At 49.8% G+C, this 25,859-nt stretch overlaps 1 protein-coding gene across 1 annotated transcript in view; it reads right to left on the reverse strand.

Moving 5' to 3' along the window:
- TRAM2 (translocation associated membrane protein 2) overlaps window positions 1-16,339 on the reverse strand; it is a 61,981-nt gene extending 45,642 nt beyond the window's left edge. Inside the window, exon 1 of the mRNA XM_077315981.1 lies at window positions 16,166-16,339. Within this exon, the coding sequence (XP_077172096.1) occupies window positions 16,166-16,285 (120 nt within the window). The 5' untranslated portion in view covers window positions 16,286-16,339. The remainder of the gene's footprint in view (window positions 1-16,165) is intronic.
- Window positions 16,340-25,859: the final 9,520 nt, after the last annotated feature.

Genomic DNA, 25,859 nt, shown 5'->3' on the forward strand with positions numbered 1-25,859 from the left:
GTTTCGGCTAATATATATATATATAATAGTCTCATTAGTCCAGGCCCTGACAAGTTTTTTGTTTCCAGATGCCAGACCAAAACATTATTGGCCGGACTCCCATTTCAGCTTTCAGGGTTCCACATGACCATGTTTTTAAATTATTGCTACCAAAAAAAAATACTAGGGTCTGCAGTGAGGGGGGGGAAAGCCGAGAAAGGCTGTCCTAGATTAATCACTTTATCTCCTTTCAGGTGGACTGAGGACCCTGAGACACTTTCCCAATCTTAGCCAATCTGCCACACCCGTCATGGGTGCAGTGCCAAGCGTTCAAACCACCAGCTGCTATCTCCCAACAAGATAGCAGCATTTTAATATGGCTCTTGTCTTGGAGGTACAAATGCATTCTACAGACTTTATTTAAAAGCCTCTTGGATCATGAAGGGTTCTAAAAAGGACAAAGCAGCTGCATTTGGGGGAAGGGGGGCTTCTGATACTCAATGGAGTGCCTGGATGAATAGGCATCATGACATAATGCAAACGATATGGTCATGGCGCCGAAGGGGAGGGAATAGAGTTAGAGAGTGTGAAGGACACAACAGCTGAAGGGGCCACAGGCCAAATCTGCTGGCAGAGAGATAGTATGTTCAAAGGAAGATGTGCCATGACTCCTCGACTGTATTACTGCGTATTATGCATCTATGTAGCCCCCACTCCATCCCCAAATCCCCACAGGGCATAGTTTATGTTTTGTCCTTGTCACGTTAAATTAGATTAGAATGCTTCAGTTCATCCTGGTCATTTTGAACTTTTATTCTAAGGTCATTGGGATGAGCCCAGCTTCTTCAGAGCACCGTAGTAAGAGCAAATGACTAGGTCCTGAGAGACCCCGGTTCAAATCTCCAAGCAGCTGTGGGTGACCTTGGGGTAGTCACTCTCTCTGAATCTACCTGGCCAACTTCACAGGGTTGTTGTGAGGGGGGGGACTGGTGGGGCCAGGAAAGTATGCATGATGACCTGAACTCTGTGGAGAAAAATAATGTCACATAGAAAGATTGTCTGGGGTTGCTCAGCTGTATAGATATTTTTGTACCTCTATGGCAATGCAATTCCTCAAATTCAATAACAGATTTTTTCTCAGAAATCAAAGTGAAGCTCCCCAACTGACTTTCAACAACCAGAGATATTATTTCAAGTTTCTCTTCAGTGATATTCAGGGCCATTCCGCACCCGATTTCAAAAGTGAGAGGCTTATCGTTTGTAAACACCAATTTTGGGGGCATTTTGCACGATGTCATGAACATCCAGTGTGACATCTGCAAATAGGCTGCAACATCCTCCATTTTATAGAGCTTGCAACGAATAGGCGCATAATCGCCCAGGCAGAGCAAAAAATAAACTGTTCCCCACCAATGTGCCCAGTAAGCATGCCTGCTCCCCCCCAAAAAATCGCCGCCCCCCCCAATAATTTTAAAGCTTCAAGGCTCCATATTTCAAGAGGAATTACAGTGAAAGGAGCACAATGCATCCATGAATTAATGCATATTAGTTTAAACTAATAGGTTTAAAAAGAAAAATAGCGGGCATCGCAGTCCCTTTAAAAGAGCAAGGAAGGTGATTGGCCGCCTGTCTTGATTGACAGGCAGAAGAGAGGAGCTTATATAGCACGTTCCCCTCGTCCACCATTTCAAGGAGGCATGCGGAGTAGCAAGACACACTAGAGAGAGGTAGAGGAGCCAGCAGGTGGGAAATTCCCGGAGGAGTGGGGTTTTTTAGCGTTAAACCATTGCACTGGCCTAACTCTGCTTTTTTTCTGTGTAGAATGGTCCTTAACAATGAAGAGTTGGTTTTTATACCCCGCTTTTCACTACCTAGAGGAGTCTCAAAGCAGCTTACAATAGCCTTCCTTTCCTCTCCCTGCAGCAGCCCCCCTGTGAGGTCAGGGGTCTGAGAGAGCTCTGAGAGAATTGAGACTGATCCAGGGTTACCCCACTGGCTGCATGTGGAGGAGTGAGGAATCAAACCCAGTTCGCCATATTCGAGGCTGCCACTCTTTGCCCAACACAGCTTTGTTAACTAACAGGCAGCTCCTTGAAAGGCAGACCCCATCCCTATAGTTTTCGTTGCTATTTCTGTAGCATGGGGAGATTCCCCATTTTCTTGTGGCAGCAACTTGGGTAGATGAAGAAGTGCACATCCTAATCCCACACAGAACTGTTGCAAACTCTACTTCCAATAATGCTTCAAGAGTACATTTAACTCAATGGAAGAAAAATGTCAAAGCTTATTCATCAGCTTCCTCAGCTTCCTCTACTCTGCAGTGTGAAAAAGTTCAGATTTTGGGAAGTTATGGTTTTGAAACACCACTGGTAAAGATAAGCTGGTTTCCAAAGGCTGTTAGCCACAAAAATATATGATAAAATAAAACATATGCCTTGACAGGAAGTAAAATCCAAGTAAAACTTCAATGCCTTTGAACAGAAAAACAAAAGAATAGAATCATAGAATAGAATCATAGAGTTGAAAGGGGCCATACAGGCCATCTAGTCCAACCGCCTGCTCAACGCAGGATCAGCCCTAAGCATCCTAAAGCATCCAAGAAAAGTGTGTATCCAACCTTTGCTTGAAGACTGCCAGTGAGGGGGAGCTCACCACCTCCTTAGGCAGCCTATTCCACTGCTGAACTACTCTGACTCTGACATTTTTTCCCCTGATATCTAGCCTATATCGTTGTACTTGTAGTTTAAACCCATTACTACGTGTCCTCTCCTCTGCAGCCAATGGAAACAGCATCCTGCCCTCCTCCAAGTGACAACCTTTCAAATACTTAAAGAGGGCTATCATGTCCCCTCTCAACCTCTTTTTCTCCAGGCTGAACATTCCCAAGTCCCTCAACCTATCTTCATAGGTCCCTTGGCCCCAGATCATCTTCGTCGCTCTCCTCTGTACCCTTTCAATTTTATCTATGTCCTTCTTGAAGTGAGGCCTCCAGAACTGCACACAGTACTCCAGGTATGGTCTGACCAGTGCCGTATACCAGTGGTCCCCAACCTTTTTTTGGCTGGGGACCGGCAGGGCAACTGCCCCGCCCGCGCATGCGTGATGCGCGGCCGGGCCCGCGCATCACGCATGCGCGGCCGGGCTGCACATGTGCGCATACGCGCTGCCGAAATCGTGCATGCGCAGCACTCACACATCCCTGCTGGCGGAGGAAGGCCGAGCCCGTCAGCCGATCGCCCGCTCCACAGCCCAGATTGGGGGAGGCGCGAAGCCGGGCGCGGAGGGAGGTACGTAGACGGCCGGCGCGCCACTGCGCAGTGCCAAGGATAGCGGGAGTCGGGAGGGCGCACCAGGCCCCGGCCAGGGAGAGAGTGGGTGCTGGCCGGTCGGCCGGCTGCCCGTGGGGGGTCTCTGCTAGCCGTGGCTCTGGCGCGAGGGGCCGCCGCACCAGCCAGCCAGCCTGGCGTGAGTAGCGGGGTACCTCAGGGCTTGGTGCTCGGCCCGGTACTTTTTAACATATTTATTAATGATCTAGAAGAGGGGGTGGAGTGACTACTCATCAAGTTTGCAGATGACACCAAATTGGGAGGACTGGCAAATACTCCGGAAGATAGAGACAGAGTTCAACGAGATCTGAACACAATGGAAAAATGGGCAAATGAGAACAAGATGCAATTTAATAAAGATAAGTGTAAAGTTCTGCATCTTGTCAAGCGTTGTAAGAACTCACAACAAGCTTCTTTGTAAAGAAAGCGTTTATTGAGAAGTTACTTCATACACCTAAACTGAAAAAGTCAAATCTGCCTGAGAACAGATTTGCCTTTCTTTATCAAGGCAGTTCTCCCGCCTAAAACTTGAAAGTTCCCAAGGGAGGGGGAAAGGAGTCAACAGGTGCCATAAAACACAGTGTTACAATTCGCACGTCCTTGGTCTTCTCCGGAGACAAGATAAGATGTTATGGTTACAAAAGGCAGACCCGCCAAGAGGTTCAAAAGACAAATAATTCACAGCTCTCTGAGATAACAGGGCGCACAACATAGTTTCCGTTTCAAGCAAGCATGCGGCTCGGTTTGCAGCGGGGAGCGGGACGGGGGCAGCCCACGGGGAAGCCACGGAGCCAGGCGGGAGGAGCTAGTGGCTCTGACCAGGGCCCCTCCAGTCCTCGAGGCGCCTGCCTTGCCCCCCCCTGCTCAAGCCACGCCAAATGCAGGCGACAGGTCACGGTCCAGATAGGCCGGGCTTCTGCAGCCGCCGTTAAGGTGTCCCCCGGAGCACGTACAAAGGGCCCGCCGACCCCAACCCATTCCCAGGGCGGGAGACGGAGAGAGAGAGAGAGCCTCCGGGGGAAGGGGGGATGGCGGGACGGTTCCCGGCAAACACCGCGGCCACGTGCCGGCTGCTCCCCTCCTCTCGGAGCGCGTCCCTGGGCTGCGCACCTACTCGCCACGTGGAGACGCCGCTGCTGCCACCGCCGCTCTCCGTCCTTGCAGTGTTGGTGGCGGTTGGCATGGGCGCGGCTCGCCGACCTACCTGGCAGGGTTTTGGTGGGGAAAGGCCGGCCGACCCGAGACGAGCTCCACGAGCGAGAGCACAGAAGGCAGCGCAGAGCTCCGCCTGCCCGCGCCCAGCGCCGCATGGCCCTGCTGCCAAGGCGAGGCGGAGCGCCCTGCCATCGAGGCCGCCCCCTGGGCACCGCGCGCGGCTCCAGCCAGGCCAGCAGCACCTCTGTGAGAAAGTGAGCTCGATGCGCGGCGCGGCCCTGATTCCTTCTTCCCCCCCTCCCGCAGTAAGTAAGTTTTTTACTGCGGGAGGGGCGGGGAGAGGGAACCGCGGCCTGGCGCCCTGGCCTTCGCAGCCCGGCACTGGGCTGCGGACCGCAGGTTGGGGACCACTGCCGTATACAATGGGACGATGACATCTTGTGACTTTGATGTGATGCCCCTGTTGATACAGCCCAAAATGGCATTTGCCTTTTTACCGCTGCATCACACTGCCTGCTCATGTTTAGTTTACAATCCACAAGTACCCCAAGGTCTCGTTCACACACAGTGTTACCTAGAAGCGTATCCCCCATCCAGTAGGCCTGCTTTTCATTTTTCTGACCCAGATGCAGAACTTTACACTTATCTTTATTAAATTGCATCTTGTTCTCATTTGCCCATTTTTCCATTGTGTTCAGATCTGGTTTTCTTCCCTACCAATGTGACCAGTGCTTATAGTTTTACTGTTTTACTGTTGTAAATGAACTTTTTTCTTTTGCTTCGAAGCCACATCCGGCAAGCCATGAGGCAGCTGCATTGACTCCCAGTTGAATTCCGAGTCCGCTTCAAAGTACTGTCGCTAACCTTTAAGGCATCACAGAAACTTGGTGGAATGATTCTCATGACTGGAATGTAATGGTGGATGGATATGAACTGTTCAGAAAAAACAGAATAGATCAAAGAGGTGGAGGAGTGGCACTGTATGTGAGGAAAGGGCTTACCTGTCAGGAAATTCTAGTGAAGGAGAGCATATCTACAGTGGAAAGCATCTGGGTAAAAATAAGTGAGGGGAAAACAAACAGTGTGGTGGTTGGTGTCTGCTACCGACCGCCTGACCAATGAGAGGATGTGGATGCTGCACTTTGTGAGCAGCTTGAGAAAATATCCAAGCGGCAGGACCTTGTCATCATGGGTGACTTCAATTTCCCAGATGTGTGCTGGGAAACAAACTCTGCAAAGCGTCCTCAGTCATGCAACTTTCTGACCTGCCTGGCTGACAATTTCATTTATCTAGATGAACCCACGAGAGGTTCAGCCATACTGGACTTAATACTGACCAACAGGCAAGAGTTGGTGGATGAGGTGAAGGAGGTGGGGACCCTAGGGGGAAGTGACCATGTCCTCATAGAATTCCTTTTGAGATGGGAAGCCAAGGAAGCTTGTAGCCAGACGCGGATGTTGGATTTTCGTAGGGCAAACTTTAATAAACTCAGAGACATGATGAGTGTCATACCATGGACGAGAATGCTGGAAGGGAAGGGAGCATGTGAAGGGTGGGCGCTACTCAAACAAGAGCTATTGCATGCTCAATCAATGACTATCCCAGAAAGACGAAAACACTGCAGGAGCTCTAAGAAGCCTATTTGGATGAACAGAGAACTTCAAGAGGAACTAAGAAAGAAAAGGAAAATGTTCAGGAAATGGAGGGAAGGACAGAGCTCTAAAGAAGAGTACCTACAGGTTACTAGGCACTGTAGATCAATCATCAGAAAGGCCAAAGCTGAGAGTGAGCTAAGATTGGCCAGGGAAGCCCATTGTAACAAGAAAAGATTTTTCAGTTATGTGAGGAGCAAACGTAAAGTAAAGGAGGCAATAGGCCCACTGTTGGGTGCAGATGGACAAACTCTAACGGAGGATGCAGAGAAAGCAGAAAGGCTTAGTGCCTATTTTACATCTGTTTTTCCCCACAGGTCAAGAGTTTAGGCACATCTAGAGATGGCTGTAGCCAAAGGATAGTGTCTGGGTGGCAGGTTAACATGGTTAGAGAGGTTGTCGAGAGGCATTTAGCTGCACTGGATCAGTTCAAATCACCTGGGCCGGAGGAAATGCACCCGAGAGTACTCAAAGAACTTTCCAGAGAACTTGCACAGCCCTTGTCCATCATTTTCGGAACCTCTTTAAGGACTGGAGATTTCCCGGAGGACTGGAAGAGAGCAAACATTATTCCGATCTTCAAAAAAGGAAGGAAGGATGACCCGGGAAACTACAGACCAGTGAGTCTGACCTCTGTTGTGGGGAAGATAATGGAGCAGATATTAAAGGGAGCGATCTGCTAACATCTCGAGGACAATTTGGTGATCCAAGGAAGTCAGCATGGATTTGTCTCCAACAGGTCCTGCCAGACCAACCTGGTTTCCTTTTTTGACCAAGTAACAGATTTGCTGGATCGGGGAAATTTGTTTGATGTCGTTTACTTGGATTTTAGTAAAGCTTTTGACAAGGTTCCCCTTGATGTTCTGATGGATAAGTTGAAGGACTGCAATCTGGATTTTCAGATAGGTAAGTGGATAGGGAATTGGTTAGAGAACCGCACTCAAAGAGTTGTTGTCAATGGTGTTTCATCAGACTGGAGAGAAGTGAGTAGCGGGGTACCTCAGGGCTTGGTGCTCGGCCCGGTACTTTTTAACATATTTATTAATGATCTAGAAGAGGGGGTGGAGTGACTACTCATCAAGTTTGCAGATGACACCAAATTGGGAGGACTGGCAAATACTCCGGAAGATAGAGACAGGGTTCAACGAGATCTGAACACAATGGAAAAATGGGCAAATGAGAACAAGATGCAATTTAATAAAGATAAGTGTAAAGTTCTGCATCTTGTCAAGCGTTGTAAGAACTCACAACAAGCTTCTTTGTAAAGAAAGCGTTTATTGAGAAGTTACTTCATACACCTAAACTGAAAAAGTCAAATCTGCCTGAGAACAGATTTGCCTTTCTTTATCAAGGCAGTTCTCCCGCCTAAAACTTGAAAGTTCCCAAGGGAGGGGGAAAGGAGTCAACAGGTGCCATAAAACACAGTGTTACAATTCGCACGTCCTTGGTCTTCTCCGGAGACAAGATAAGATGTTATGGTTACAAAAGGCAGACCCGCCAAGAGGTTCAAAAGACAAATAATTCACAGCTCTCTGAGATAACAGGGCGCACAACATAGTTTCCGTTTCAAGCAAGCATGCAAGCATAATATATGGGCCTGGGGCCTAAAGTACAAAGCAAGGAAAAAAGGTTAAACAAATAATCATGGAGAGACTTATGCTAACTCATGGCAGGATACAACAGCAATCCTGACACATCTGGGTCAGAAAAATGAAAAGCATGCCTACTGGATGGGGGATACGCTTCTAGGTAACACTGTGTGTGAACGAGACTTTGGGGTACTTGTGGATTGTAAACTAAACATGAGAGACTGAGGGCCTTCTTTTTGAGGGGGGGGGAACTTTCCCCTTCTGACAAACAGTTGGCTCACAGGGAGGCCACAGAAAAGCCCCTTCTCACTTACTGCTCTAGCCGGGGGTTAGAAACAGCCAAGCCATGTGTCTTTCTTCTTTGCAACTCTCTGCAGGTTTGAGGCCACTGCACATCGTTATTCTGCAGAGGAAACTGGCTCTTTCGTCTCCTGTTTCATCTGCACAACAACCCTGTGCAGTAGGCCTCAAGTCTTTCAATTCAACAACAACCTGTGTGGGAAGCCTTAAATGTTTCTTCTCTACCACAACCCTGTCCAAAGTAACCCTTTCTGCCTGGGGAGCTGATCTTTATACTCTGCAGATGAGCTGTAATTCCAGGAGCTCTCCAGGCCCCACCTGGAGGTTGGCTACCCCTGGGTTGGAAATATTCATGGAGGTTTAGAGGTGGGACTTCAAAATCGTACAATGCCTCAGAGTCCAGTCTTCAAAGGAGCCATTTTTGCCTGCAGTTGGGAGGGAGTGGTGCAAGCGTGTCCGTCCTGGGCTATGGCCAACCCTTACCAGCAACTGTTTGTCAGTATAAAAAACCTTACTAAGGGAAAAACTGCTGTGCACATAGAGACTTCCTCTTAGGGTTGGCAGCTTCCATGTGAGGCTCTCTATCCCATCTCCCTCATGGGGAGTCTGCTATAGGGAGAGGAAGGTATGATAGGAAACTGCTTTGAGACACCTGAGGCCTGCTGGGGCACTGCGGCCCATTCCCAGTTCTCTCAGACCTCTCACAGCCCCATATCCCTCACAGGTTGTCTATTGTGGGGAGACGAAGGGAAAAGGTGTTTGTACACCACTTTGAGACTCCTTTGGGTAGTAAAGAACAGGGTACAAAAATCCCCTAAGAAGAGTCTCCAGTCTGATTTGCTGTTAACATATCTGAAGACATGGCTGTGGAAAGCTCATCTGTATCCACTATGCTATAATTCCCAAAGGTCAGTCCTCTCCCACACTCAACGAACATTCCACACCACAGGTTCTTGACACCCGTCTCTCCACACCCATGGCCTCATTTGCCACCATGCCACCACAACCTCTCATAGAACACACACATTCAACCCCATGCCCTCACAAACTGAACAATTCTTCCCCTTCCTCTTCCCACTGCCAAGCTTTAGCACCCGTTGTATTCTTGGATACAATGGACTTTGCCCCTAATCTATCTAATATAATATAATATAATATAAATAAATAATATAAATAAGTTAATATGTAAATTGTAAAAATTTGGAAGGAAATCCCGTTCACTGGAATGTTAAACTGGGACAGAGAGAACTATGTTTCACAAAGTTGGAGTCTGGTGGCACTTTAGGACCTGCAAAGTTTAATTCAGAGTATTAGGTTTCGTGTGCAAGCTGCATGCACAGGACAGCTGGTGCCTAGAATTAAAAGTTGTCGATCTTTAAAGGTGCTACCAGACACAACGTTTGTTCTATGGCTTCAGACCAACATGTGAACCTAGGATTCACAAAATTAGTCCCCTGTGCTAAGCCTCTTCCACTTATACAGTCTCTCATGACTTTGGGTAACTGGGTTTGTTTTAAGCTGTAAATTTCCCCCTCAGTAACAAGATGCTTTCAGGGTAGCAAGTGGCATCAGGAGGCCCTGTAATAATTTCTGTAAGGACAAAGCTGGTCTGCTTCTAGGTCTGCTTCGAGGTTTGGCTCTTGGGTCTATGCCTCTGCTGGGTAGTCCACTGTCGTTGGGGAAAAGCTATTTTATTTGGGAAGGGCTGTGAAAAGGGAGATAAAAAGCTAGTTTTAAAACTCAAGTTTCTCCGAGCAAGTTCAGGTCAACGTATTGTCCACCCTCAGTCAATGGTGACCATCTTCCAGTCTGCTTCACTATGGTTACCTCACAGATAATTCCCCAAACCCAACTGCAAACATCACAGATAAACCTCTCACTTCAGTGCAAAGGAAACCAAATCCGGGCCATCTTTACATTAATGGAGTACCGTCAAGTTACAACCAGCTTGCAGTGACCTCCCCTCAATTTGTAGCCTGCCCTTCTGAGGTTTTAGAGACAAGAGAGGTCACAGTCCTTTTACCTCATGATAACCCCCTCCCCGTGGTAACAGATAAAGTCCTAAGCATTTCAGTTCAGGGTAAACAAAATCCTGGCCTTCTTTATGATGCTGATAAAGTGCCCTCAAGCCACACTCAATTTTTGGCAACCCCTTGAGGGGGCCGAGGCAAGAGATGAGGGGAGGTGATTTCCCCTGTTTTCCTCTGCATAGCAGTGCCCAAGAACAGGGGTAGTCAACCTGTGGTCCTCCAGATGTTCATGGACTACAATTCCCAGGGGCTCATGGGAATTGTAGTCCATGAACATCTGGAGGACCACAGGTTGACTACCCCTGTTCTAGAAACCAAAGTGGCATCCAGAATACAAAAGCATTTGCATGTGGGTTTGTAATGTGCGTCTCCCACCCGTGCAGATTTCTCTGTAACTCCCCCCCCCACACACACACACATCCCTCCACTCCACAAGCCATTTAAGATAGACTGGGAGTTTCAAGCATGTGGAAATGAGAATGGTGCAGAGTAAAAGCAGCTCAAATCCCCTTTTCTCTGATTTGCTGGTGCAAAAAAGCCTTCCCCCTCGCCTCTCTCTCAGTTTGCTTTGAAACGTGGCACGGAGCAGTGAGGGGGAAGAGTTTAAAAAAAATACACCCTCAATCACACAGTTCAATGAGTCACAGAGGCGCACTCTCTCACACACCCACACCACACACGCACCAAGGGGGTTATCAGGGCCCACCAAACTGAGCGTCAGGAGAGAACTGGAGGGAGCCAAGTTGTTTTGGAAGGGCTGGCGACCCTCCCATGCTTGGAAAGGAAAGCAAAGCAAAGAGAAAGCTGGAAAGCCAAGAGGAGGAGGAGGAGCACGACATTCCTGGCATTTCTGTGCAGAGTGCCAGGGCTGCAAAGACGAAGAGGGAGGGGGAGAGAGAGACGGGACTTGGAAGAAACCCCGAGAAGGGGGGGGGGGGAGAAAGCTTCCATTCATGCTGCCCTCTGCTCGTCACAGGAATGGAATTTGGGACAGTCAAAAAGTTCAGGCAGGACTTCTTCTTCTTCGAGAGAGAGGCCACAAAGCCACCTTGGCAAGAGAGGTGGGCATCTGAGTCTAAAGTAGCGGCACCCAAAGGTCTGTAGGAGGCCAGCAGGGGAGGGGAGAGGGGAGGGGGATGAAGGCCAAGAAAATCTGAGTAGGGCACCGAGGGAGATGGGAGAGGAAAAGTGTGTCTGGGGGGGTTCGGAGGCATCCAAGGAGTCAAGCAGGGCTGTCCCAAAAAGGCCAGGATTCGACCCTCCCACTGAGGAGCAAGGCGACTGGGGTGGGAAAGGAAGAACCAGAAATAACACACAGGAAGGAAGAGGGGTGATTTCACACGTGGCAGAATTCGCGCAAGCTTGAGAGGCTGGATTCTGTATTGCATTAGATCTGGGGACTCATCACCAACTTTTTAAAAACTTTTTAAAACTTCCAATCACTGTGGCAGTTCTGGTGGCGGTAGAGAGTGCACCTTCACCCCCATAGGTTATTTGTGTAATCAAATTCCCCCCCCCCTCGGTTTTTCCACCTACAAAGACAGGAAACTCTTCCTACCTCCCCAGTAGTTTGGAACTGCAGACTAGACACAGGGGGGTTCTGACTGCAACCCTCCTAGCCCACAAGTGCAGTAGGGATACTCAGTTGCCATGCTGCCAACTTAGGTGCCCATCATTTCCCGGATGTCTTCCCATGTTCCGGTTGCATACTGCCACGTGGAGCTGCAAAAGCAAGACTCCCACAGAAAAATGTAAGAGCTGCCATACCTGGATCAGACCAGTTCTGAGCAACAGCTAATCAGATGTCCATAAGCAGGGGGAAACAGGCAGCACCTGATAATCCAGGGCATGCTGCCTTGGAAAATGAAGGTCACATTCAGCTAACATGGCTAATAGGCACAGACCTACCCTCCCCAAAACATCCCTTCTGTACCCTTATAAGCCTTCACCACATCTTGTGGCAGAGAGTTCCACAGATTAGAGTTCACATTCAGACAGCACACAACTGCCTGGCTGATATGATGGGCAGTGGTAATTCCATGTTCCTAACTGGTGCTGCTCAGTATCCCACACCCTCTGGCCATGCTCACTGGTTCCCCTCCCCCCCCCCCCAATACATTTGTACAGACAGTGGTTGTGGTGTAAAATTCTGTTGAGTTACAGCTGACGTATGGCTTTTTCAAGGCAAGAGATGCTCAGAAATGGTTTGCCCAGCTTGCCTCTGCGTAGCGACCCTTGGGTCTTCCATCCAAGTACAATCCATGGCCGACCCCAGTTAGCTAGATCAGGCTAGCCTGTGCCATGTAGGTCAGGGTTGATAGCATAAGAAAAATGCAACTTCATGCCATCTCTTGTATTACCCATCTATTTGTCTGTGGTTCTTTGTGCCGGTAATAAACAGACATGGAATAGACTTCCAAATGCCACACAGTGACCTCACCTGACCCTCCTTAACTGGAAAGCAGTCACGGTTTGATGCTTTAACCTCTCTAGCTATGGGAGGAATGAGCCAAAGTGTGGCTAAAACCCAAAAGATTAAGGCCCTTACAAAGCTCCCTGCTTCTCACCCAAACTACATATTTTTCCACAGGAACTTTCTCATCACACGTTTCAAACATGCACAGTTCTATCTCGACAATAAACAACTGGCATCAGCCAAGAGTCAAAATCCACATAATGCAATTTTGCGCCATGTCCTTTGTGTATATCAATCTATGAAACCACAACACCGACTCACGTTGGGGAGTTCACCAAGACAAGAGCAGAGTGCAGCGGGAAAGGGGGAAGAGCGCCAAAGAAATGGAACACATGAACCAATGGGGTTCCCTAAGGTCATCGGTCTGAGCGGATCATTTCCACATTTCTCAGAGGTTCCAATCCCTGTTGATATCTCTGTCCATTTCTGAGGGGCATCTATGCACACCGATTGACATCTCACACACAGAACTCACACAAATAGCATCTGCGATTCCTTATTTTGGTTGTTCCCCTACCCAATTTTTGGAAAGGAAATCTTCAATGGACAGACACGGCTACCTCTATTGTTTACTGTGTGAATCATACCCAAACTTTTCAACTCTGGGAAAGCCTTTCTAATACATACTTTTTCCTGCCTGAATGCCACTGTTTGTGCAGAGGATTCTGGGAAACAATCGAAGGCACACCAAAAGGGACCTCGCCCAGGCCTCTTGGGCCTCCCTGTTACTCTAAAGGAGAGCGGTCTTCAACTTCTCCAGGCCCAGAATCCACCTCCAACCTCACACAGTCCCACCTGGTTGCATATATGTGACAGGGAGACACCTGATAACTTCTTCTGTCTTGTGACAGGAAGCGGAAGTGCCAGAATCTCTGCACCTACTTGGGCCATAGAAAAAACACTCCCAACTTCTGTGCCATGAAATTAGAAGCAGCCTGCTGGATCAGACCCATAGTCCAGCCTCCTGTCTCACACAGTGGCATCCGGTTCCCATTGTCTAGGGCTGCTTTAGGCTAATGCTGTAATGTCTACCCTCTCTCCCTGTGTGCACTTTAAAAGTAGGAAATAAATAATCTTTAATAAGCAGTTGCACAGGAGCGCATGATCCTGTCAGTGAGGTTCTATGGGCAGGCTAAGATGGCTGCCTCAGAGCATGGCCTCTCTATTTAACTGATCAATATATTGACTTTCACCCCAATAGGGACCCAAAGTGGTTTGCATCATTCCCCGCTCCTCCATTTTCTCCTCACAACAACCTTGAAGGGTAGGTGAGGCTGAGAAAAGCAGCTGGATTCTGTAAATTAATCTCAAGGTCCGAGCAGCAAATATATACTAAAATTAAAATGCAAATGTTTACAAAGTGCATGTTAAGAAGATTAAAAACAATATTAAAATGGCCGCCTAAGGAGGAAGTGAGCTTCCCTTAGCTGGCTGGATAGAGGAGGGCAACAAAGATGGTGAGGGGTTTGGAGACCAAGACGTATGAGGAAAGGTTGGGGGAGCTTGGTCCATTTAGCTTGGAGAGGAGACGACTGAGAGGGGATCTGATAGCCATCTTCAAGTATTTAAAAGGCTGCCATGTAGACCAGTGGTCCCGAACCTTTTTATCATCAGGGACTGGTCAACGCTTGACAATTCTACTTTTGCCTAGTGACATTGCCGCTGCCACCTGAGTCCCTGCTCCGCTTGCTTTCCCACCGGCGCCCCTGACTTCCCGCCACCCGCTGGGCGTCCTGCCAGCAGTAGCTATGCAGTGCCACGCCGAGGGAGAGCCCCAGTCATGGCGGCCACTGGAGAGCACCAAAAGTGAGCGGCGGCAGAATGGCAGGGCAGCCCCCGAGGCAGCAGCCGGGTAGGAGGACGAGGAGGAGCCGCGGCCCGGTACCGACTGAACCACGGACCGGTACCGGTCTCCGGACCGGGGGTTGGGGACCACTGATGTAGACAATGGAGCAGAGTTGTTCTCTCTTGCCCTGGAGGGACAGACCATGGGATGAAATTAATGCAAGAGGAATTCTGTCTAAACATCTGGAAGAAGTTCCTGGCGTTAGAGCAGTTTCTCAGTGGGACAAGGCTTCCTTGGGAGGTGGTGGGTTCTCCACCTTTGGAAATTTTTAAATATAGGCTTGCTAACCATCTGACAGAGAGGCTGATTATGTGAAGATGAGTACAGTAGATGAGCAATAGGGTTGTAGGTGTCCTGCATAGTGCAGGGGGTTGGACTAGATGACCCAGGGGTCCCTTGCAATTCTAGGATTCTATGAATGCTGCCGAATGGCTGCTTTAGGCTGACCCGGCCTTGAAGCTACATGACCTGCATGGCCCCTTCCAATTCTATAACACAGTCTGTCAAATATTTCAAAGTGCTTTTATTTTACATCAAATATACTTCGTATATGTTATTTTGTAAAGGCCCGTAGCTATCTATAAATAAATTGCACTACTACACATATACAGCATTACAATGAGACCTGGTTGGTGGCATAAGAATGATAAAATGTGACGCTCCAAGGAATAATAAATAACAATAATTACAGAGATGGAGGAGCTCACAATCAAATACCAAAGAGGTCACAGAAGCACCATTCTGTCCAGAGCTAAGGCACAATCCGGCGTGATGGCCATTGGCTTCTGAGCATCTCAAGGACTCAATGATGGTGCTCGGGGATCTTGTTTCCTTGCTAGTCTTCTCCTGGACTCCCCCAAACGCAATTTGGCCTCCATCGTGGAGCAGACCCATCACCCAAGACCACACCGGCAACAAGAACTGAAAAGTTGGTAGCTGTTCTGCACCAATCACGCAAACTGCCTTATGTTGAATTAGTGCCTTGGTCCATCAAATATTTCCTACTCAGACTGGCAGCAGCTCCCCAAGGACCAAGGTGGAGGCCTGTCCCACCACCTTCCATTGGATCTTTTGAGCTGGAAATGCCGGAGAACTGAACCCGACTCTTTCCACTCCAGCGCTACAGCTTTGGCATTCAAGGCAACCTTTGGGCCGATCGTTCCCGCTCAGTCTAGCCTACCCCACAGGGGGCTCGTGGGGCTGCCAGGCGTGCCACCCTGGGCTCCTTGGTGAAAGGGCAGGGAGGATGCCCATTGCAAAAACGACTCCTGTTATCAATGGCTTCGATTTCTCCATAAACCCAGAGTCCAGCAGCACCTTTAAGACCCACAAAGATTTATTCCAGAAGTGAGCTTTCGAGGGCAAGCACCCTTCGTCAGACACTCGAAAGCTCCCGCCTTGAATAAATCTTTGTGGTGCCGCTGGACTCTGATTTGACTGTGCTCCTTCAGACCAACACGGCTACTCCTTTGATTCGATTTCTCTGGATCTCCATCTCCCCGCAAAGGTCCGAGGCGCTCCCAGGAAGCCTGCCAACAAACCCGCGAGGCAGGCCGGGCCGAGACGGCGCGACGGGGCCACCCCGAGCCAGGCCCCGCCATTCAGGGCGTCGAGCCCGGGCCTCCCCCCCGCCCCCCCCCTCCGAGAGGTCCGAGTCCCCGGGCGCAGACGGCTCTGGGCGACCCGGCCGGGCGCGGAGGCGGGGCGGGGCGCACCAAGGCAGGCTTCCCGGTCGGGCGCTCCCGAGCTAGCTGGAGAGGCGCGCGCCTCGGTGCGCGTCGGGGTCGCCTATGGGGGTCTGCGGGGCTCACCTCGAACATGAGCGCGACGAGGACGCAGAGCACCAGGCAGAAGCCGATGTCGGCGTGGTTGTGGATGAGGAACTCCTGACTGAAGAGCGGGTGGCTTTTGGCCCGCCTGCGGAACGCCATGGCCGGCAGGCACCCCCGCCCAGCCAGCCCAGCCCAGCCCAGCCCGCCCCGCCGGAGCCAACTTCTCGCCGGCCCCGGGACAACTTCGCCAGCGGCCACTGCCCGGCCGGCCGGACCCGCCCCCCGCGCACGCGCGCCCCGCGCCGCCCCGCCCCGCCCCGCCCGGGAAGAGTGCGCGCCGCCCGCCCGCCCGTCCGGGAGGAAGACGAGCCAAGCGGGGGGGGGGGGGGAGGGGGCTTTCATCCCTGCAACAGATAAGGCTTTGCAAGAGTCTTTAGTCTTGCCACGAAGTGCAAAAATCACCTCAGTTGCTAATCTCAAAGGGGGGCAGCTCTGGGCGGGGAAGGTCCTGAAGGTTTGGCTGGGGGAGGCTCGTCGCGATGCCAACCTCCAGGAGGGACCTGGCGATCCCCGGGAGTAAGAGCTCGTCTACAAGCGAAGGAGATCCGATCCCCCGGAGAAAAGGGCTGCTTGGGAGGCTGGCCCCGGACCGAGGTGGCTGCTTGGTCTGGAGGAAAAGCAAACTTGTGTCTATCGGAACAAATGGCTGATTGTACTAGTTTGCTGCACTAATTTATGTCATCTAAAAAGTTTGCTTTGGACTTGGGGATTAATTATATGTTTTCTGCAGGGGATTGGCCGTGCCAGAAAGGGAGATTGCAGAAATACAAGTTGTTACAACGCTAAAAACTATGGCATACCCTGGACTCAACAAGGGCATATATTTTTTTAATCTCACTGTGCTTTCTCCAACACAGCCATTTGCTCCTGAGGAACTAACTGCTCTCCTTCCGGGAGATCTCCTGGCCCTCCTGTAAGCACTGGCCACTCTGCAGGCATGCCTCCAGGAAAGGTTTCCGGAGAAGTAAAAGTATGGAGAATAGTTCTTGCCCCGGACTGGTCAGAAGCCTGAGACAGAGGAGGATACAAAACAAGCCATTGGTTTGTTTCTAACAAAACAAGCCATTGGTTTGTTTCTAACAAACCAATCCGAGGAGAAATTCTTTTTAAGCGTTGCAATACCCAAACAGAAAAAAAATACAAATGTTACAAAATAGGACAAAGGTGGCCAGTCTGCAGATAAGCATCTATCGGAAAAGGTTTCTAAATACCTAAGAAATATGTCGAACAAGGGCCGTCAGCATGCCAATAAGCCTGGAGGGTCCTCAGTGCTTTGGATTGGGGAGGTGGGAGGGGTGAAGAGCCTTTTAAGTTCTTGGGCTACTTTCCCAAGGAAAACAACTGTCACCATTACTCCTTCAAGTATTTTGTGAAGAAAAATCATTCTGTTTAAAGAAAATACTCCCATTACTAAGTAAAGAAGCTTGTTGCTAATGCTTTAAGAAATAAATTATTTTTTGCCTAAGACAGGATTGTTTGTTAACCTCCAGGTGGGGCCTTGGGATCTCCCAGAATTAAGAACTGATTCCCAGAGATCAATTCCCCTGGAGAAAATTGATGGTGTGCAAGGAGGACTCCTCAGGACATGATATCCTTTCTCAGACTCCAGCCTGGAATCGCCAGGAATTTCCCTGTCTGGAGCTGGCAACCCTAGTGGGTGAGCATTTATCTTTCCAGTGTTGTAATAGAAGTGTTGGGCACAGAGGGTCTGTTTTCAATTGAGCGTCAGCTGTTGGTGGAAGGTGCTGTCAACTCTCAGCTGACTTGTGGTGACCCCGTAACGTTTTCAAGGTTGGCCGTTACCTGCCTCTGCATAGCGACCATGGTCTTCCTTGGGGGTCTCCCATCCAAATACTAGCCAGGGCTGACCCTGCTGAGCTTCTGAGCTCTGACAAGATCAAGCTGGCCAGGGCTACCCAGATCAAGGTAAGCATCAGTTAACCTCCAGGAAAGCTGATCCAAGGATAAAAACAAGTATTTTAAACCCCGCCCACAAATCAATTTCATACCTGGCCAGTCAAAAAACCCCCAACAGGTCATGCAAGCTTGGGTGGTATAAAATATTTTATGGGTGTTTTACTGTACATTTGAATGTTGTGATCTGCCGTGAGCCGGTGGCCCTGGAAGTGGCAGCATTAAAGGTCTAAACAACAAATCTTTAATCCGCTTCTAAAGCAGTAAGGGCTGTTTGGGAGGAGTTAGGGCGGCCTCTGTCTGGGATAAAATCTCGGAGGAGGGAATCAGGAGCCGCAAAGCGGCTCCTGATTCGCTCCTCCGAGTGGTACTCGGGGGCCAAGTGTCCAATAGGGAGGAGCGCAAAGCGCGCCTCCCTATTGGACACTTGGCCCGTCTCCCAGATGCTGTCTCCCGGCTCCCACAGACTCCAGTCCTTCCGAGCCGCCATCCTGTCCTGATGGCCGCCAGGGAGGAGGCTCGTCCCACTTCCATGGCCTGGGGTAAAATCGCTTTCCCTCCACCCAGCGAATGCCCTTCCCTGCCTACGGACCTCTATCATGGTCCGCCTGACCACACGTCGCCGACCGCACCCTTCCCACCCGCACCACAGACAGCCCTCCTTGCCCGCCACACCCGAGCCCCGAAATCCAGCCACGGCCGCCGCCGCCCGCACACTTCCCCCCGACGCCCCCCTCCACTTCCGCCTCACTGCTTACACACCTCTCCCCGGCCTTCCCCGCCGCCCCCCTCACGACCTCCTAAGGCCGCTTACCCGATTGCCCTCCTCTCCAACACGTTCGCCGCCGCTGCGGCCGGCCCTCCAACATGGTGGCGGAGACGATGTGCCCGCTGACGAGCAGCCGCCCTCACTCCAACATCGGCACGAACACGAGGAGGTCGACGACGAGCCGCGGAAGGAGCCGGCCACCCTCCAAAATGGCTGCGGAGACTAAGACCCCGGTGAAGAGCCGCCGTCCGTGCTCCAACTTCGCCGCGGACATCACGAGGCCGCCGAGAAGCCACCGCAGGAGCCCATGGCCTCCCTTCTCACCTCCTCTTCCTGGCCGCCCCCACGACAAGGATGCTGGTGCGCCACCGCCCGCCCTCCAAAATGGCCGGTCTCACCAGTAAGCTTCCTTGCCTCATGCTGCCCTTCCCTCTTCCTCACTCTCCCACGGGACCCTTGCCATGCTGCGCGCCGCGGCCCATGCGGCACATCTGCCACCCCTCTCCCTTTCTACCCACTTGGGGGGCCCGCAGAGCACGCAGGGTACAGGGGTGTTTCCACAGACCCCTGCCCGCAACCCCTGGAAAGCCGCCGCACCTGCTAGCGCCCATTGTATTTTCGCTACAATTGGCTTTATTCCTAGTAAATGAATAAACACATAAATGAGTAAATAAAGCAAGCTGGAGAATTCGTGCAAATCATAGAATCATAGAGTTGGAAGGGGCCACACAGGCCATCTAGTCCAACCCACTGCTCAATGCAGGATCAGCCCAAAGCATCCTAAAGCATCCAAGAAAAGTGTGTATCCAACCTTTGCTTGAAGACTGCCAGTGAGGGGGAGCTCACCACCTCCTTAGGCAGCCTATTCCACTGCTGAACTTCTCTGTAAAAATGTTTTTCCTGATATCTAGCCTATGTCATTGTACTTGTGGTTTAAACCCATTACTGCGCGTCCTTTCCTCTGCAGCCAACGGGAACAGCATCCTGCCCTCCTCCAAGTGACAACCTTTCAAATACTTAAAGAGGGCTATCATGTCCCCTCTCAACCTCCTTTTCTCCAGGCTGAACATTCCCAAGTCCCTCAACCTACCTTCATAGGGCTTGGTCCCTTGACCCCAGATCATCTTCGTCGCTCTCCTCTGTACCCTTTCAATTTTATCTACGTCCTTCTTGAAGTGAGTCCTCCAGAACTGCACACAGTACTCCAGTTGTGGTCTGACCAGTGCCATATACAATGGGACTATGACGCCTTCTGATTTTGATGTGATGCCTCTGTTGATACAGCCCAAAATGGCATTCGCCTTTTTTACTGCTGCATCACACTGCCTGCTCATGTTTAGTTTACAATCCACAAGTACCCCAAGGTCTCGTTCACACACAGTGTTACCTAGAAGCGTATCCCCCATCCAGTAGGTATGCGTTTCATTTTTCTGACCCAGATGCAGAACTTTACACTTATCTTTATTAAATTGCATCTTGTTCTCATTTGCCCAATTTTCCATTGTGTTCAGATCTCGTTGAACTCTGTCTCTATCTTCCGGAATATTTGCCGGTCCTCCCAATTTGATGTCATCTGCAAACTTGATGAGTAGTCCCTCCACCCCCTCATCTAGATCATTAATAAATATGTTAAAAAGTACCGGGCCGAGCACCAAGCCCTGAGGTACCCCGCTACTCAGCTCTCTCCAGTCTGATGAAACACCATTGACAACAACTCTTTGAGTGCGGTTCTCTAACCAATTCCCTATCCACCTAAGTATCTGAAAATCCAGATTGCAGCCCTTCAATTTATCCATCAGAACATCATGAGGAACCTTATCAAAAACTTTACTAAAATCCAAGTAAACAATATCAACCGAATTTCCACGATCTAGCAAACCTGTTACTTGGTCAAAGAAGGAAACCAGGTTGGTCTGACAGGACCTGTTGGAGACAAATCCATGCTGACTTCCTTGGATCACCAAATTGTCCTCCAGATGTTTCCAGATTGCTCCCTTTAATATCTGCAAAATATTCTGTTCTTTTGATTGGCTTTCATAAAAGGCACCCCAATAAATTTGGGCACTGGAATCTGCTATGGGGAGATACCACTTTCACCCCCCCCTCGAAAGAGGATCTAAAACAATAACTACTTTAAAAGGGTGCCCTGAACCATGACCAAAGGCAGGACACGAATGTTTTAACCAAAAGCATCCCGCTGCACTTTCAATGCACTGTTTGATGGTGTAGAATAGGAAAATCCACCAGCAAACGGCCTCTGACCGAAATGAAATTATTTAGCATGTTGGAAAGCGCCCTTAAGATGGCCGCTGGGGATATAGATCAAAGCAGGCAGTGCTAGGCTGTGGCTCAAGGGCAGAGCATCTGCCTGGCATGCAGAAGTTCCCAGGTTCAATCCTCAGCATCTCCAGGTCAAACAAAAAGATGTAAAGGTACCTGCCCGAGCCCCTGGAGGGGTGCTGCTGGTCTGAGTAAGCAAGACTGGCCTTGATGGACCAAGGGAAGGGAAGGGCTTGGTGGTCCATCAGGAGGGCCCAGGTCCGTTCCCTAGCATCTCAAGTTAAAAGCATCTGGTTTTAGGTGATGTAAAAGACCTCCTTGTGACACCCTGGAGAGCCACTGCCATTCCTGAGTAGACAAGACTGACTTTGATGTAACAAAAAAAATACGAACAAAAAAAAAATCACTGGAATAACTCCTTTTCTTTTGTTACATCCAGTGATCACAGTTCCTTCATCTGGCACTGCAAGTCTATGGGTTTCGCAATTGTGAAAAGTAAACCCTGGCCCTGAAGCATGCCCACCTCTCTTTAATAAGGGGACATACCAAACATGGCTTTTGAAGACCGTCTCAGTAGCCAGGCAGGAATGAACAGAAGATGGTCGAAAGTTCCTTTATTTCATATGGGTGGGCCCTGCCTTTCTCCCCAAGGGGCACCCTGTAGCATTCCCCTCTCCTCGGCCATCATCAGACAGTACCTTTGCGTCTGTGGCCTTTTTGGAATCATCAAGGGTTACAGAACTGTCACCACAGTCTGGACCTTCTTTTCCAGGTTTCTGACCTGCCTGGCTGACAATTTCATTTATCAAATGGTAGATGAACCCACAAGAGGTTCAGCCATACTGGACTTAATACTGACCAACAGGCAAGAGTTGGTGGATGAGGTGAAGGAGGTGGGGACCCTAGGGGGAAGTGACCATGTCCTCATAGAATTCCTTTTGAGATGGGGAGCCAAGGAAGCTTGTAGCCAGACGCGGATGTTGGATTTTCGTAGGGCAAACTTTAATAAACTCAGAGACATGATGAGTGTCATACCATGGACAAGAATGCTGGAAGGGAAGGGAGCATGTGAAGGGTGGGCCCTACGCAAACAAGAGCTATTGCATGCTCAATCAATGACTATTCCAGAAAGACGAAAACACTGCAGGAGCTCTAAGAAGCCTATTTGGATGAACAGAGAACTTCAAGAGGAACTAAGAAAGAAAAGGAAAATGTTCAGGAAATGGAGGGAAGGACAGAGCTCTAAAGAAGAGTACCTACAGGTTACTAGGCACTGGAGATCAATCATCAGAAAGGCCAAAGCTGAGAGTGAGCTAAGATTGGCCAGGGAAGCCCATTGTAACAAGAAAAGATTTTTCAGTTATGTGAGGAGCAAACGTAAAGGAGGCAATAGGCCCACTGTTGGGTGCGGATGGACAAACTCTAATGGAAGATGCAGAAAAAGCAGAAAGGCTTAGTGCCTATTTTACATCTGTTTTTTCCCACAGGTCAAAGTGTTTAGGCACATCTAGAGATGGCCGTAGCCAAAGGATAGTGTCTGGGTGGCAGGTTAACATGGATAGAGAGGTTGTCGAGAGGCATTTAGCTGCACTGGATGAGTTCAAATCCCCTGGTCCGGATGAAATGCACCCGAGAGTACTCAAAGAACTTTCCAGAGAACTTGCACAGCCCTTGTCCATCATCTTCGGAACCTCTTTAAGGAATGGAGATGTCCCGGAGGACTGGAAGAGAGCAAATGTTATTCCGATCTTCAAAAAAGGGAGGAAGGATGACCCGGGAAACTACAGACCAGTGAGTCTGACCTCTGTTGTGGGGAAGATAATGGAGCAGATATTAAAGGGAGCGATCTGCAAACATCTGGAGGACAATTTGGTGATCCAAGGAAGTCAGCATGGATTTGTCTCCAACAGGTCCTGCCAGACCAACCTGGTTTCCTTTTTTGACCAAGTAACAGGTTTGCTGGATCGGGGAAATTTGGTTGATGTCATTTACTTGGATTTTAGTAAAGCTTTTGACAAGGTTCCCCATGATGTTCTGATGGATAAGTTGAAGGACTGCAATCTGGATTTTCAGATAGCTAAGTGGATAGGGAATTGTTTAGAGAACCGCACTCAAAGAGTTGTTGTCAATGGTGTTTCATCAGACTGGAGAGAGGTGAGTAGCGGGGTACCTCAGGGCTCGGTGCTCGGCCCGGTACTTTTTAACATATTTATTAATGATCTAGATGAGGGGGTGGAGGGACTACTCATGAAGTTTGCAGATGACACCAAATTGGGAGGACTGGCAAATACTCCGGAAGATAGAGACAGAGTTCAACAAGATCTGAACACAATGGAAAAATGGGCAAATGAGAACAAGATGCAATTTAATAAAGATAAGTGTAAAGTTCTGCATCTGGGTCAGAAAAATGAAAAACATGCCTACTGGATGGGGGATATGCTTCTAGGTAACACTATGTGTGAACGAGACCTTGGGGTATTTGTGGATTGTAAACTAAACATGAGCAGGCAGTGTGATGTAGCAGTAAAAAAGGCGAATGCCATTTTGGGCTGTATCAACAGGGGCATCACATCAAAATCACAAGATGTCATCGTCCCATTGTATACGGCACTGGTCAGACCACACCTGGAGTACTGTGTGCAGTTCTGGAGGCCTCACTTCAAGAAGGACGTAGATAAAATTGAAAGGGTACAGAGGAGAGCGACAAAGATGATCTGGGGCCAAGGGACCAAGCCCTATGAAGATAGGTTGAGGGACTTGGGAATGTTCAGACTTGGGACTTGGGAGAAAAGGAGGTTGAGAGGGGACATGATAGCCCTCTTTAAGTATTTGAAAGGTTGTCACTTGGAGGAGGGCATGATGCTGTTTCTGTTGGCTGCAGAGGAGAGGACACGCAGTAATGGGTTTAAACTTAAAGTACAACGATATAGGATAGATATCAGGAAAAAAAATTTCACAGTCAGAGTAGTTCAGCAGTGGAATAGGCTGCCTAAGGAGGTGGTGAGCTCCCCCTCACTGGAAGTCTTCAAGCAAAGGTTGGATACACACTTTTCTTGGATGCTTTAGGATGCTTAGTGCTGATCCTGCGTTGAGCAGGGGGTTGGACTAGATGGCCTGTATGGCCCCTTCGAACTCTATGATTCTATGATTCCTCTGCTGAAGAGGTCCAGCTAAAGAAAGTAGGCCTCGCTTGCTTAATTTCCAGCTCCTCCTAGGAAGATGCTTGTGTACACCATATCCGTCTCATAACTCTTTCCAGATTGCTATAGAACAGTGGTTCTCAACCTTCCTAATGTCGTGACCCTTTCGGTTACTCCTGTTATAGTGACCCCCAACCATAATATTATGCAAGGGTTCTTTCACAGAAATTAAACCAAAACTGACCAATGGCGTGAAGATCCATTGTTCATGATTGTTTCTCAGTTCAGGGTTTCTCAGTTCAGTTTTGTGTCCCACCATGCCGATCTCACTCTATTCCGGTGCTCCAGACAGACAAATGATCTCTCTCTATCTACCCTGCAAGGTTGTTGTGTGGATGAAATGGAAGAGGAGCGATGTCAGCCACTTTGGAGAGAAGGATGGGTTACGAGTTGAGTAATGAAAACCAATGATTTGGAAGAGCAAAAATTGAGTCCAGGGGCACGTTTAAGACTAGCAAAGCTTTCATGTGCAGGCACCATCCCTCAGACAAAATTTATTTGGATGTGGGCCACTTTGGGTCCCCCTTGGAGAGACGGGTGGGAGAGAGGCCAAGAAGCCATGAGAGAAGCCATGATTTGGGGGAGGCAACACAGGCGGGCCCAAGATCAGAGCTTCTCGTCGCATCTGGGCTGGGCTGTGGCTCATGTCCAGCAGGGTTCACTCTCTGGCTGCCTCCTTGGGCCATCTGGCCTCGGCCACCCGCTCCAGACCCAAAGCAGCACAGCAGAGCAGGCGCACTAGTTGCCAGGTGAAGCGTGCTCGGCAAGGCAAGCGTGAGGGATGAAGAGGGCGAACTGCGGGAGCTGAACTGCCGTCTTCGTGCCTACATGGGGCAGGGTTGGGTGCCTGGCGTGGGAGCTAGCGGCATGGCACAGGCAGGAGCGGCAGGCCACGGAGGAGGAGGTGGCCGAGCTGTGGCTGGCGGTGACTGAGCTGAGCCGTGTCCACGGGGAGGTGGTGCTGGAGTGGGATGCACTGCGCAGGAAGCAGGCACGCCTGGAGAGGCTGGGCGCCACTGCCTGGAGTCCAAGGCTGCCAAGCGGCGCCACAACGTGGAGTGCCTGGTGGGAGATCTGTGCAGGAGGAACAGAAACAGTGGCGGTGCCCCCACCCCCCGCCAAGCTGCTCACCCTGCTGCATCCCCTGTGAATGGGTTGTTCGACCTCCAAAGGGATCTTGTCAGAGCTCAGAAGCTGAGCAGGGTCAGCCCTGGCTAGTATTTGGTTGGCCAAGGAAGACCACGGTCGCTATGCAGAGGCAGGTAACGGCCAACCACCTCTGATCATCTCATGCCTTGAAAACATTACGGGGTCACCACAAGTCATTTGAGAGTTGACAGCACCTTCCACCAGCAGCTGACGTTCAATTGAAAACACTTCTATTACAACACTGGAAAGATAAACGCTCACCCGCTAGGGTTGCCAGCTCCAGGTTGAGAACCACTGGCTTAGAAGGAAAGGCCCTGGGAGTAACAGACATTTCCTGTGGCGTCTTTCTGAAACAAACTCA

Source organism: Paroedura picta, chromosome 1 (genome assembly GCF_049243985.1).
Source record: "Paroedura picta isolate Pp20150507F chromosome 1, Ppicta_v3.0, whole genome shotgun sequence".
Lineage (NCBI taxonomy): Eukaryota > Metazoa > Chordata > Lepidosauria > Squamata > Gekkonidae > Paroedura > Paroedura picta.